Source organism: Balaenoptera physalus (assembly GCF_965194825.1).
Source record: "Balaenoptera physalus genome assembly, chromosome: 3".
NCBI lineage: Eukaryota > Metazoa > Chordata > Mammalia > Artiodactyla > Balaenopteridae > Balaenoptera > Balaenoptera physalus.
This window is the reverse complement of record NC_138890.1, coordinates 4946624-4960084: the sequence shown is the minus strand read 5'-3', so window position 1 is coordinate 4960084 and position 13461 is coordinate 4946624. Positions and strand designations below refer to the sequence as shown.

At 58.6% G+C, this 13461-nt stretch overlaps 1 protein-coding gene and 1 pseudogene across 5 annotated transcripts in view; one reads left to right on the top strand and one right to left on the bottom strand.

Moving 5' to 3' along the window:
* Positions 1-185: 185 nt before the first annotated feature.
* The window catches only part of KHSRP (KH-type splicing regulatory protein), an 18008-nt gene continuing 4732 nt past the window's right edge, over positions 186-13461 (top strand). The window contains exons 1-20 of one of the 4 annotated variants that reach the window (XM_082455178.1): positions 186-590; positions 2317-2413; positions 3051-3089; positions 3436-3475; positions 4419-4468; positions 4759-4830; positions 5608-5665; positions 5978-6152; positions 6334-6432; positions 6767-6865; positions 7001-7103; positions 7810-7910; positions 8006-8150; positions 8228-8388; positions 8470-8579; positions 9009-9097; positions 9183-9383; positions 9490-9567; positions 9649-9809; positions 10952-11808. In XM_082455178.1, coding sequence (XP_082311304.1) covers positions 333-590; positions 2317-2413; positions 3051-3089; positions 3436-3475; positions 4419-4468; positions 4759-4830; positions 5608-5665; positions 5978-6152; positions 6334-6432; positions 6767-6865; positions 7001-7103; positions 7810-7910; positions 8006-8150; positions 8228-8388; positions 8470-8579; positions 9009-9097; positions 9183-9383; positions 9490-9567; positions 9649-9809; positions 10952-10960 — 2145 coding nt within the window. In that variant the 5' untranslated portion in view covers positions 186-332 and the 3' untranslated portion in view covers positions 10961-11808. Of the gene's footprint in view, positions 591-2316; positions 2414-3050; positions 3090-3435; positions 3476-4418; positions 4469-4758; positions 4831-5607; positions 5666-5977; positions 6153-6333; positions 6433-6766; positions 6866-7000; positions 7104-7809; positions 7911-8005; positions 8151-8227; positions 8389-8469; positions 8580-9008; positions 9098-9182; positions 9384-9489; positions 9568-9648; positions 11809-13461 lie in introns of those variants that run through there. The other 3 variants (XM_082455176.1, XM_082455175.1, XM_082455177.1) reach the window with 3 other exon arrangements.
* LOC309657566 (adenylate kinase isoenzyme 1-like) overlaps positions 11913-13461 on the bottom strand; it is a 17794-nt pseudogene continuing 16245 nt past the window's right edge. Inside the window, exon 5 of the transcript in view lies at positions 11913-12967. The product of the transcript in view is annotated as an adenylate kinase isoenzyme 1-like (transcript). The remainder of the gene's footprint in view (positions 12968-13461) is intronic.

Genomic DNA, 13461 nt, shown 5'->3' with positions numbered 1-13461 from the left:
GGCAGCCCGCAGCCCACTGCCTCCGAAAGCTGTCGATCTCCCGGCGCCTCCCGCCCACTGCCCCTCCCGGCACTCCGATTGGCCGCTCGCCTCCAGAGCCCGTGATTGGTGTCCCGGGAGCAGCAGCCGCCTTCCATTGGCCCGGAGGCGCCGTCCGTCAAGCCGGCGTCGGGAGGGGGCGTCCCTCTCCCCCCTCGTCGTCTTTCCAGCCGCTGGGTTCCCAGAGTGCTCCGCGGCCGTGTGGAGCGAGGCCTTGTTCCCGCGTTGAGCCGCTGCTGCCGCCGCCGCCTCCTCAGCTTCAGCCTCCGCGCCAGGCCCGGCCCCGCCGCGCCATGTCGGACTACAGCACGGGAGGACCCCCGCCCGGGCCGCCGCCACCCGCCGGCGGGGGCGGGGGATCCGGAGGAGCCGGGGGTGCCGGGGGAGGCCCGCCGCCGGGCCCGCCGGGCGCGGGGGACCGGGGCGGCGGTGGTCCAGGCGGCGGCGGCCCGGGCGGAGGGTCAGCCGGGGGCCCCTCGCAGCCGCCCGGCGGGGGTGGTCCGGGAATCCGCAAGGACGCCTTCGCAGACGCAGTGCAGCGGGCCCGCCAGGTGAGGAGGCCGCGGGCCTGAGGGGCGCGCGCGCGCGCGCGGGGGGGGGAGGGGGCGGGGTCACGTGCGCGCGCGGGGTCGCGGGGGGGGCGGGGCCGCCGCGGGGTCACGTGGGGCGGTGGGCGGGGGCCTGGGCCTCCCCAGACACCTGGAGTGGGGGGGCCCCCCCCCGGGGGTGACCCCCTGCAGGGGGAAGGGTCGTCCGGGGTTCACCCAAGAGCGGCCGCTGCGTGTGCAGGGTACCTGGAGCTCGGGGACTCACTTTGGGGACTTCTCTCCCCCGTTAGGACATCCTCTACTCCTGGAAGCAGGGGGTCCGCCTTCCCAGGGAAGTCTTGCTGTGCCCCCACCTCCCCATCAGGGCAAAGAGCAGTTTGCCCCCAACCCGGTCCCATTTCTGCCTGCTCCCCAGGAAGGAGGGACTTCGGGCGGGGGAAGAAAAGTCCTCTTGAGCTTGTAAAGTGGAAAGGGGACCCTTTGGCTGCCAGGCAGTGGCCAAGCACTTAGTTGAAATGGGGAGGGTGGGCCTAGGGACTGGCTTTTTTTGATGCTTCTGGTGACTTGAAAGCTTGGTTTGTCTCTTTTGGGGAGAGAAGGGAAGGGTCCCACCACTGTGTTTTGGGGCATGATGATTACGTGGAGGTGTCACATGCTGGTGTGTGACATCCCCGGCTCCATTCTCGGCCTCCCCACGGCCTGAGGGGAGGAGGCCCATAGAAAGCGAGAACTTTGTTGCCCTTTCAAAAGGAAGCTGACCCGGCTCAGGCCATTGAGTGCTTTCTCACTCAGGATTGTCCCAAAACCTCCAGGACACAGTGGGAGGTCCCGTTAGGGGAATGCCCTCTCCCCCTCCCAGCGTGATCTGTGGCTTTCACCCCTGGGGTGGGACAGGGTTCTAAGCTGCACTTGATCTGGTTGCGCCCAAACTGTCTTGAGTGAGAAGCAACTCTAACAAGGGGAGTTGGTGCTGTTAGTTGGGGTGGGATAAGGCCCCATCTAGGCATCCCAAGAGTTTTGGCTCAAAGTGTTTTTAAAAAGAAAAAAGAAAAAGTTTTGCAGGTGAAAAGATAGATCCTCAGCTCATGGTTTGTGTTTCTTTGGAAAACTTGTAATGATTCCACCAGCAGAGTCTGGTCTTAAATTGTTGGGTTGGAGTTTATTTGACGTTGCTGTTCGTGTGTCTAAAATGTAACATGTGTTCCGAGAAAGGTCTTCTGTTTTGGTTAAAATGAGGGTTTCAGATGCCTTGAAGCAAAAACTTTTCTAAGATTTGTTGAACAAATGCAAAGATTTTGAGAGTGAGGGAGATAAAGGAAAGTTGTGCTCTTCAGCATCCCAAAGGACCAGGAGCTTGGGCAAGGGAGTGTCTGAAAGTTCTCCCTGGAGGAGGGGCCCTGAGGACCTTACCTGGCACCTGAACTTCTGTTCCTTTCGCCCCTAGAACAAGTCAGTGTGGATTACACTCTGGCCACAAACAAATTAGGCACAAATCTCATAGAGAAAAGGGAGTTTTGAAATTCCTGAATAACTCTTGAACTCTGAGGCCTTGGGTAGAAACTTTTTCTAGAAGGTCTTAACCCCCAGGCTCTTCCCCAAATCTGGGGGAAGCCACTCCCAAGCCAGACAGCAAGACCTGTTGGGTTTAATGAACCAGAGAAGTCGGTCTGAGCACCATGGAGGGAGATTTTGGGTGGTAATTTTTCTCTGCTTACAACTTTATTTCTAGATCGCAGCCAAAATTGGAGGTGATGCCGCTACAACAGTGAATAACAGCACTCCTGATTTTGGTTTTGGAGGCCAAAAGAGGCAGTTAGAAGATGGAGGTAACTACCTGCTGGAGGGGCAGGGGGGAGAGAGTGAGGTGCCTTTGTTTGAATGTGGTTCAAAGTGGGGGGAGCCCGCTGCCATTTTGTTTTGGTCTTTTAAAACCTCAGCGATCCCAGCTTTGTTGTCTCTTTTTGTTCGGGCTGCCATCCTGAGGTATCAGGTGGCTGAGTGGAGGGCAGATTGATTGTGACCAGGTCCAAGTTGTAAGTTTTCAAGACTGTTCCTCCCCTCCTGCCAAGCTAGGGAAGTGTTGGCAGTTCTCTCGAGGCCCCACATCAGTGCAGTGTGGCTGGCCCGGGGGCATGCAGTGTGATCCAGAGCAGCCCAGAGTATCAACTCAGTGATCAGCCTGACTTCCCCAAGGCAGGTTTGGTCCTAAGCCGGAAGGACTCGGGTGCCACCGTAATTTTCCCCTGTTACAAAGGGCTTCTTATACCTGAGTGCCAGTGGGGGGGATTGATGAAGTCTGGCCCCCCTCAGGGGTTCATCTCTGCTACTCCCCTGCCCTGGCTCTGACGTGGGGGCTGGGGGACAGGACGATTGTCTGCCAGGACATGCGGCACCAGCATCAGATTTGAGGCAGCTGTGGGTGGGTGGGTGGGTGCTGCATCTGACATCCTCTTCTTTTCACAGACCAACCGGAGAGCAAGAAACTGGCTTCCCAGGGAGACTGTAAGTCCACTGGGTGACACAGGCAGAGGGCAGCTTCAGGATCTTAGGAGGTTTCTAGCAGTGGGGAGCTGGAAGTACTGAGCAGACAGCACCTCCTGCATGGAGGCTCTTGGTGTTCCTCTGGGGTCCATGAGCTTTAGAGAACCCAGAGCCTGGGAATTGAGGCAGAAACCTCAGAGTGTGTGTGGTTGTGAGGCGGGCTCCATTGCGTTCACTCGGGAAGGCTCGGAAGCACTGTGATAAGTGCTAGTTGCCCCTTGTGCAGGCAGGAATGCCTGGGGCCGGCAGTGTTTGGGGTCCCAAAGAGGAACCAGGCCAATCTTTCCTTTGGATTTTCTCTCTGCAGCCATCAGTTCTCAGCTTGGACCCATCCATCCTCCCCCCAGGTAAGTTGTGATTTGGAGAACATGTCATTTTTTTCCTCGCTATCTCTGGCCTTTTGTACTGACTTGAGGGAGAGCTCTGTCTGAGGCCACATCGTTTAGGGCTTTGTCTCCCTTGCTGCTTGACCAGGGAAAGGAATGAAAAGCAGAAGGAGCTTCATTTGTCCCTTGTACTTACTGTCTGTGGGGCTGTAGAGAGCACAGGGCTGTGGCTGTTAGCTGTAATGAGGAAGGGGGAGCTCTGCACCCTCTTGCTTCCTTTGTTTGGAGTGGGGACAGTCAGAAGCACAGCTATCCCTCCTCCTAGGAAGAGCTGGGGACTGACCTTAGCCTTCTCATCTGTCTTCCGTAGATTCTTGTTCCCTGAGAGCTGGAGGAGCCAGGGGGTCGGGGTGGGGGGAGGGTCTTTCTTACCTTTTTGCCCCAGAATGACCTCAGTGAATCTGATGTAGAATCCTTTGTGAAGGACCCTGTTCTTTTTTTTTTTTTCTCAATTGGCTAAAGTTTTGTGAAATGCAGTAAAAACAACTTACTAGGAAAATGAAATGAAAAAGATACAAAGCCAGTTTTTTTTTTTTCTTAATTAAGATCTGTAGACATCAGATGACACCATCAGATTTCTGTGAAAGTGTCCCAAGTTCTCTCAGCACTGGTCCAGGGGTTCACGCCACCCCAGACCAAGCCTCTCATGGCCCAGAAAGGGAAACTGAGGCCCCGAGAGGTTGGGTGATCTGCTGTGGGCCGAGGGAGCCCCCGAGCTGTTGTCAGACTCTGCTTGGGCCTGTGGGGCTTGGTCCCTATGTCATAGAAGGCGGGGGCTTGGTCCCTATGTCATAGAAGGCAGGGCCTGTGGCTTTGGGGGTCTTTCTCCAGGAGGCCCTCTGGCTCTTCCATCCCCCCTACTTCGCTCCTACTCGAGGCTGACTCTCGTCGTCTCTCTTTGCAGGACTTCAATGACAGAAGAGTACAGAGTCCCAGACGGCATGGTGGGACTAAGTGAGTGTGGGTCAGCCGTGATGAGGGATGCCCGTTATCCCCCCTGTCTCTGGGACAGTCTCCCAGGAGCCCCCGGCAGCCCAGAAACCTCTGGTTTGAAAGAGCCCATTTCATGCTCTCTCTGTTCCCATCCTCTCTGGCCAGGGGAACGGCGGAGCTCTCAACTTGGCTGCTCCGCCCCCCCACCCCCACCCCCCGAACATCAGCGGGGCTGGGACCCCCTCCACACAGTCTTCTCAGCGCCCGGCTCCCCGCCTCAATCTCTGCTTTTGTTCTTTTTTTCCACCTAGTCATTGGCAGAGGAGGCGAACAGATTAACAAAATCCAGCAGGATTCGGGCTGCAAAGTGCAGATCTCTCCAGGTACGGGAAGCCAGATCTGGGCCGGGCTGAGCTGAGCGGGGCTGAGCTGAGCGGGGCTGGGCGGGGTGTGTGGGGGTGCTCTTGGGCTCGCTCTCATAATCCTCTGACTGCCGTGATTGGATAGAGGTGAAACGGACTGGTGTTCATTGAGCACGTTTTATGTGCCAGGCTCTAGCACGGCGCCTCGAGGTGTAGCTACAACTCTTTATTTTCTTCAGTTTTCTGGTGAGCGGGGAGGGCTGGAATCCAGTACAGGGAGCTGCACCCCAGGCTCTGCTCTGACCATGTTGCCACCTGAGGTAAACACCTGGTGGGAAACAGGTGGGAATGTGTGAGGCAGGGGAGCTTGTTAGGAAGAAGAGCTGAGGTCAGGCCTGGGTTCAAGTCCAGTTCTGCCTGCTCCTTGGCAAGTGCCTGCTTTGCAGGGCTTTCTGAGGGCTCGCCCTGCCTATCCCGTGCCCTTCATTGACTGGAAGCTGCTCGTCATCAGTGGTGATGGACAGGGCCCAGGTTTGGGACTTTCTGGAATCTGCCTTGCTTTCCATCTCATCTTTTTTCCTAAAACTTTTGCCTCCCTTACTGGATTGTAAGCTTCCTGACCTTGGCCTTGTGTAGAGCAGCCTCCCAAGTGTTGGGGAGGTAAATTGATCTGTCAGGCCGCCACACGGTGGCAGAAGTAGCCACTGATTGTTCTGTAGATCTCCTCATCTACATGGAAAGTCCTCCTGGTGGCTGCAGACCCAAGAAGGCATTGACCCTATCTTCTCTTCTCTCCAGACAGCGGTGGCCTACCCGAGCGCAGCGTGTCCTTGACAGGAGCCCCGGAGTCTGTGCAGTAAGTCCCTGGCTGGGCCTGTCACTGTGACGAAGAGAGTGGGCAGAAGCCCTCTGGATCCCTTTGAAGTTGAGGGTGACTCCCACACCATGTCTCTCAAGCCTTGCCCTCTCCAGGGGGGCTGTCCTGACTCTATGATTCCCCTGAATCCTGAGATCTGGGGAACCTGGGCCTGAATAGCCCCAGCCCCAAGGACAAGACCATTTGTCATCTGTCAGGCCATGTGGGTTGGAATCGCCTTCCCTGGGACCTGGGTGGAGCTGCCAGGCCAGTCCTCTCTCAGGTGATGACACCCATTCTTCCCCTTCCCAGGAAAGCAAAGATGATGCTGGATGATATCGTCTCTCGGGGTCGTGGGGGCCCCCCTGGACAGTTCCACGACAACGCCAACGGGGGCCAGAACGGCACGGTGCAGGAGATCATGATCCCCGCAGGGAAGGCCGGCCTGGTCATCGGCAAAGGTGGAGAGACGATTAAGCAGCTGCAGGTAAGGGAGTGGACCCCTCCCCCTCCCAAGAAAGTTTCCTCCCTGGGGCTGTGCGTCTGCACACCGCTGCCCCCAGCCGCTTTGCCAGGGTTCTTCATCCTTTTTGATCACACCCGGCCCCCCACATGCCCCAGAAAGTCCTTTGAGAGCTCAGCACTGACTCTCAACCTTGGCTGTAAAGGAACGGGCTGGAGTGAAGATGATTTTAATCCAAGATGGATCCCAGAACACGAACGTGGACAAACCACTCCGGATCATCGGAGACCCTTACAAAGTACAGGTGACCGCACCCCGGGGGCTAGCGAGGGGTTCTGGGGCAGAGAGAGGGCAGGCAGATGAGCTGGAGATTCATATGCAAGTGGAGCGGTTTTCAAGAGCGCTGGCTTTGAAGTGAGCCCAGGACTTGTTCTCTGCTGAACTCTGCCTCCCGGCCGTTCGTACGTGAGCAGGTGGCCCAAACTCCAGAAAATGGGAGTGCTCACCACGTCTGCCTCTTAGGGCGGCGGGTACAGAGCTCGGCACACGTGCGTTGGTCCTTAGCTTAGGCCCGTGACCCCTGGGCACGCGGTGGGGCGGCGGTGCTCATATGAGCACTGTGCTTCGTGTGTTCGTAGCAAGCCTGCGAGATGGTGATGGACATCCTTCGGGAGCGTGACCAGGGTGGCTTTGGGGACCGGAATGAGTACGGATCCCGGATCGGCGGGGGCATTGATGTGAGTGCAGGCTTCCCCAGGTGGATGGAGTGCCAGGATAGGCTGGGGGGGCGGGGGGGTTGGCCAGCGGGCAGCAGAGGGCCGCAGGCTGGGGGCAGAGCCCAGCTGACTCTCCTGCGTCCCGCCCGCCCTCAGGTGCCAGTGCCTAGGCATTCTGTGGGGGTGGTCATCGGCCGGAGCGGAGAGATGATTAAGAAGATCCAGAATGACGCGGGTGTTCGGATACAGTTTAAACAAGGTCAGGGGCCAGCCGGGGGTCCGCTGGGCACGTGGACATGTTGACCAGCTCTGTCCGCTGAGGAGCACTCTTGGGGTCCCCTGCGGGCAGCTTGGCACCAGGGTTAGCCTGTTGAGCCTCTGCGGTGCCTCATTACTCCTAGACCAGCAGGACATACCTCATCACCTTCCCCCCGGTGCGACAGCCACGTGAGAAAGTGGGTGACAGGCGGCTTTCCAAGTCCAAGGGGGGAGTGTGTTTTTCTCTCCTGTCAGATCCTCTTTTTTCCTCTCCCCGCCCAAGGGCTCTCCTGACCACGCTGCCAGGGCCCCTGGGCTGCATTAGCTTACACGGCCCCAGCTCTGGGCTCCTGCCAACCACAGTGAGAGGGTCTGTGGGGAGGAGGGACTCCTCTGTGCTTTTGAGAGTTTTGTTGTCAGTTCTTAGTTCTGTCAAGTGCATCCGTTAGTTCTGGGGGATACCTGATTCAGAAAGAAGCCTCATCCGCCACCCTGCCTTAGCTGGTTGGTTTCCTTCTCTGGCACCGTGGGCCCACCGGCCTTTCTCGGCCCCTGAATACGTGGAGGGCGGCGAGCAGCACTTTGAGGCTGAGATATTTCAGACACCTAGGCTGGTCCAGCTTCTACCCTGAAGAGGCGGTGTTAACGGGGCTTTGGAGTTGTGCTTCTCTTGTAATTGCGTTTTTGTTCTCTGGGTGCTGCCTCAGATGATGGGACGGGTCCCGAGAAGATAGCTCACATAATGGGGCCCCCAGACCGGTGTGAGCACGCCGCGAGGATCATCAATGATCTCCTCCAGAGCCTCAGGGTGGGTGGCGTCGGCTGTGCTGAGAAGGGCTGGTGGGGACAGAGGGGCCAGGCTGGGTTCCTGTGTTAACTCTCTGTGTCCTCCCTGCCCTGCAGAGTGGTCCCCCGGGCCCTCCAGGGGGTCCTGGCATGCCCCCAGGGGGCCGAGGTCGAGGAAGAGGCCAAGGCAACTGGGGCCCTCCCGGTGGGGAGATGACCTTCTCCATTCCCACTCACAAGTGCGGACTGGTCATCGGCCGAGGTGAGTAGCCCTTCCACGGGCCCCATCCCTTTCCCGCTCTTCTCCCACCCTCCCTTCACAGTCTGTGGCTTCCGCAGGTGGCGAGAACGTGAAAGCCATAAACCAGCAGACGGGCGCCTTTGTAGAGATCTCCCGGCAGCTGCCACCCAACGGGGACCCCAACTTCAAATTGTTCATCATCCGGGGCTCACCCCAGCAGATCGACCACGCCAAGCAGCTCATCGAGGAGAAGATCGAGGTGGGCTGGGGAGGGGCTCTGGGAGCCTGGGCCCGGCTCCTTCTCCCACTCCACTGACTTGTCCGATTCTCTTTCCTCCAGGGTCCCCTCTGCCCAGTGGGACCAGGCCCTGGGGGCCCAGGCCCTGCCGGCCCCATGGGACCCTTCAACCCCGGGCCCTTCAATCAGGGGCCACCCGGGGCTCCCCCTCAGTGAGTATCCCTGCCGGCTCCCTGGGGTTTGGGGTGGGGTGGGGCTGTGCTGGCAGGGAGACTGGCGGACCCTGTGTCCGTCCCCTCCACTGAGATGGCCAGCCCCGCCTCGTGGAAGTGCTGAGTGTTTGACCCCAGACGTGATCCCGGCCAGCCCCCTGTTTTACAGACACATTCTTAAAAGATGCCACAGGTGTTGCCCTTGGTCTCCACCCACGCGTAGATCCGTGCATGGTGCACTCGGGGACTTGCGCTTCCTTGAGTCAACACAGCCTTTGGCGTTTGCATCGGTCATCTCATGCCCTTCCCTGGGCCAGGAACCCGCAGCGCCACTCAAGGGGTGCTCTGGGTCCCCGTCCGAGCTGCGGCCATCCTCTGTGGGGACCCAGGAGCAGCCTGGCTCACGTGTTCCCCGTTCTCGTCCTGCAGTGCTGGAGGCCCCCCTCCTCACCAGTACCCACCCCAGGGCTGGGGCAATACCTACCCTCAGTGGCAGCCGCCTGCTCCTCACGACCCGAGTAAGTGTAAGGACCTGACCAGGGCAGGCGGAGAGGGGGCCGGCTTTCCGGGCCACCGCTCAGCCCACACGTCCTCCTCCCGCAGATAAAGCCGCGGCTGCCGCCGCAGACCCCAACGCTGCCTGGGCCGCCTACTACTCACACTACTACCAGCAGCCCCCAGGCCCCGTGCCAGGCCCAGCGCCGGCCCCCGCGGCCCCGCCCACCCAGGGCGAGCCCCCTCAGCCTCCACCTGCCGGCCAGTCGGACTACACTAAGGCCTGGGAGGAGTATTACAAGAAGATCGGTGAGTGCCTGGCCCACGGCGGGGGCTCGGGTCCGCCAGCGAGCAGTGGGCGGGTGGGTGGCCGTGTCCCCCGCCTGGGCTCTGACCTCGCAGCCTGTGTCCACAGGCCAGCAGCCCCAGCAGCCCGGTGCGCCCCCGCAGCAGGACTACACGAAGGCCTGGGAGGAGTACTACAAGAAGCAGGGTGAGCCGGCGGGGCCGCGGGGGGCAGGACCGGGCTCGCCCTCGTGCCGGCCACACTCACCCGCCCTCTGCTCCCCCACAGCTCAAGTGGCCACGGGAGGGGGTCCGGGAGCGCCCCCAGGCTCCCAGCCGGACTACAGTGCCGCCTGGGCCGAATATTACAGACAGCAAGCCGCTTACTACGGACAGACTCCAGGTCCTGGCGGCCCCCAGCCTCCACCCACACAGCAGGGACAGCAGCAGGCAAGTGGGAATTGCCACCCTCCTCCTCCTCCTTTCTCCTTCCAACCCCCGGCCACCGTCCATCCTGCCTTAGTGGGTAGCGCCGGAAATCCCTTCCCCTGCGGGGTGTGTCCTTGATGCCTGCAGCGGGGGCCACGTGGCCAGAGGTCTCCGGGAGTCCCCACGCGCCGGGGGAAGTGTGTGCTGGGTCCAGAGGTTAAACGAAGAGGCCTCCCTCCGCCGGCCCGCTTGTTCCTGTGTAACGCTGTCATGATGCTGGGGGAGAGCGCGCGAAACAAATAAAAGGAGGAACTGTTGAACTGGTGGGTAGTCCTGGGGGTGGGGGGCAGGCCGTCCGCTCAGATGCTGGTCGCCATCCTGGCTGCTAACTCACTCAAAATCTGGCCACTTGGGAAGAAAACGGATATTTTTTCCCCTCTCTGCATTACTTTCATGGTTTTTGTTCTTTTGATTCTTTTATTTTTGAAACCACGATCTCTCCCCGCGTGTCCAAGTGACTGTGTGTGCTGCAAGCGGCCCCGTGCGGCTCGGCCGTGGCCCGGCCGTGGCTCCTCCCGTGGCTCCTCCCGTGGGCTGTGGGGAGGTGCCGAAGGGCCTGGGCCCTCCCGCTCCACCCAGGCTCGGCCTCTCTGCTCCCGCGCCCGCCTTGTGTCCTGGTCTTGTCTGTGAAGTGGGCATGACGATCGCTGCCACCTTCCAACCTACCTCACAGGGGTGTTGTGGGGACACCGTGATCTCTGACTGTCATGTTGTGATGCGCCGGGGCCGCCCGCCCTCCTTCCTAAAGACAGGGCCCCCTCCTCCCTCCCCTCCCCTCCCCTGCTCCCAGCCCTGAGCGCTTCTCGCCCGCCTGCCCTCCCTCTCTCTCTCCCTCTCTCTCTCCCCCTCTTCCTCCCTCCCTCCCTCTCTCCCTCTCTCCCTGCTTCTTCTCCTTCCTTTGTGTCACTCTCTCCTCCATCAGGGAGCCAGTCTGACTTCAGCCGAGCCCTGGAGCACTGACTAGACAGCTACAGACACATCCTTCGGCCTGCGCTCACCACAGGCTCGGGAGAGGGGCTTCCTGGCCCCCTCCTCGCCCCAGTCCCCCAGTCTCCCGCCTCCCCTCCCATAGTGACCAATTCCTATCTCTTCCCTCTCCGCAGGCTCAATGAATCGAATGAATGTGAACTTCTTCATCTGTGAAAATCTTTTATTATTTTTTTTCCATTTTCTGTTTGGGGGCTTTTTGTTTGTTTTTCTTCCGTTTGTTTGTCGAGAGAGCGATGGCTGCCAAGTGGGGGGTGCCTGGGGAGCCCTCGCTGTGAGTGGCTTGGAGGTCGCAGCACAGGCGGTGCTGGGCTCTCGCTCTCTCGCTCTCTTGCTCATTCTGTGTGTCTCACATGCTTTTTTTCTTTCAAAATTGGGATCTTTCATGTTGAGCCAGCCATAGAAGATAGCGAGAACTAAATCTCTGCAAAAAAAAAAAAAAAGATTAAAAATTAAAAAGCAAAACAAAACCTATGAAATTATATATATATATATTAAAAAATCTCTATCATCCCCCCCGCCCCACCCCAGCGATCCTGACACTGCCTCTTTCAGGAGAAAGCAATTCATTGACTCCTTACTACCACTCTTGGCCCTCTTCATGTTTTTAAAATAAACTTTTAAAAAGGAAAAAAAGTCACTCTTGCTATTTGTTTTTTTTAGTTAGAGTTGGAACATTCCTTGGACCAGGTATTGGTATTGCAGGAAAGCCCGCCACCCCCCCCCCCACGTCAGGCAGCCCCTCGCTCAGCCTCTCTGCTCCTCCTCTCGCTCCTCCCCCCGCCCCAGCTCAGCTCCCCTGCCGCCCACCCCTCCCGCCCCCAGCCCCCAGGACTGCTCTGTCGTGTTTCATCGGTTCAAGAGGACATTGAAACGGAAAACAGTTGAGAACAAAACAAAAAAAAAATTGTATGGCAGTTTTTACTTTTTATCGCTCGTTTTTAACTTCACAAATAAATGATAACAAAACCTCCCCGTGTCTGCCGGGTGCCGTCTCTCTCTTTCTCTCCCCGTAGAGTTTTGAAGCAGATGTTTGTTCTTTATAGATGTTGTAAAAGCCTGATAACGGTGATTGGAAATTACAAGCTTTGTGTTGTGTTGGTTTTTTTTTTTTTTTTTTTTTTTAAACCGGAATTATAAGAAAAGATAGTTTTCTGCAGGCGCATTGTGCTTTCCTAACTCTGCCGCCCACCCCTTTTTTGGTTAAATAAAGTGCTTTTTGTCTAAAACGGCGTGCTGGCCGCGGTTGTGTTTGCAGAGGAAACAAGCTGAAGAGGAGCTTGGCCCATGAGAGTGGGGTGTGGGCCCCCCAAAGACTGGCCGCCTAGTCTTGTAGGAAGGGAGAAGCAGGCAGAGCCCCAGCAGTGCAGTCCTCCCCCAGCGTTCCTGCCTCTGGGAACGTGGGGAGCAAGGCCCCCAGGAGGGTCCCCAGGGACAGGTGTTCCCATGGATACAGCCTGCCACCACAGCAAACCCATGGCCGGCCGTGCCTTGCGGGACTCGGCATGGCCCTGATGGCATGCCTAGCTGTGGCCTGTTTTGCTAGCGAGCCCTGAGGTGGAAACCTGGCCTGTTGAAAGGAAGGGCGTCCATTCCAGTGGTTTGTGGCAGTCTAAGGACGAGGGCAGGAGATGGGACGGTGGTCTGAGAGGCCACTTGAGCTGTCGGGCCCAGGGGTGATCGTGTGGAGGCATGCTGTTTGCCTGGGGTGTTCCTCTGGGATTTAGGGTTGGAATACCAGTGCTGAAAAACTCAGGAGTCCCACTCAGAATCTGGATGTCTGGGCCCACAGGCAACAGCTGCCACCTCTAGGTGGGGCTGTTCACGGCCCCCATGACCTTCCAGGTTTATTAGGGACCTGCCCCAGTGGGAGTGCCCCTTGGTGGCCCCCAGTCAGCCCACTTGTGGGGCAGCGGGCCCAGGAAAGGGGGAGGCTGTCGATCTGGGGTCACGTGGGGAGTCAGCTTAGATTGGAACCCCAGGCTCCCCTCACCAGGCGTCTCACCTCAGGCCAGTGCACCCGCTCTGAGCTCTGGGGCAAGGGGAGAGCGGAGCCCCCGGCCCTGTCCTGACTCACTGCAGACTTTCGATGACAGAGCAGCACTTGGCAAAAATGTTTTCTGGAGCTGCTTCTGCCAAGATCTAGAGAAGGGGAGCAAAGGGGGGTTCAGTTCTGAGTATCGCAGGGTCACTGCCCTCCACCCCCTGATGGAGGGGGTGACAGGTTCGCAGGCCCCTTTTAGTTGCTGGTAAAGAATCGAGAGGTGCAGCCCCAGGGCCGTGTGGACGAGGGGAGACGGAAATGGGGCAGGAGGGCTGCCCTGCAAGGCTGCGCGTTACTGACAGCTGGGCACAAACTGTGCGGGGGTGCTGTCCCTGGGAACAGGCCATAGGACCAGGGTTGTGCCAAGCTAGCTCACCCCCTTCCCATCCCATCCTTGGTGGTTGAGGCTAACTTCTCTCACTCTTGCTCTCCTTACCTTTGGTTGCGGGAGGGGAACAGGAATGACACCAAAGTTCTCTGTCTTCACAGCAGTGAAAGTACAGGAGTTGCATGGGTCACTTTAAGATATCCCTGCTTTCTACCTTGAGAACACATGGCTGGCTTTGAGTTGAGCTGTGGTTG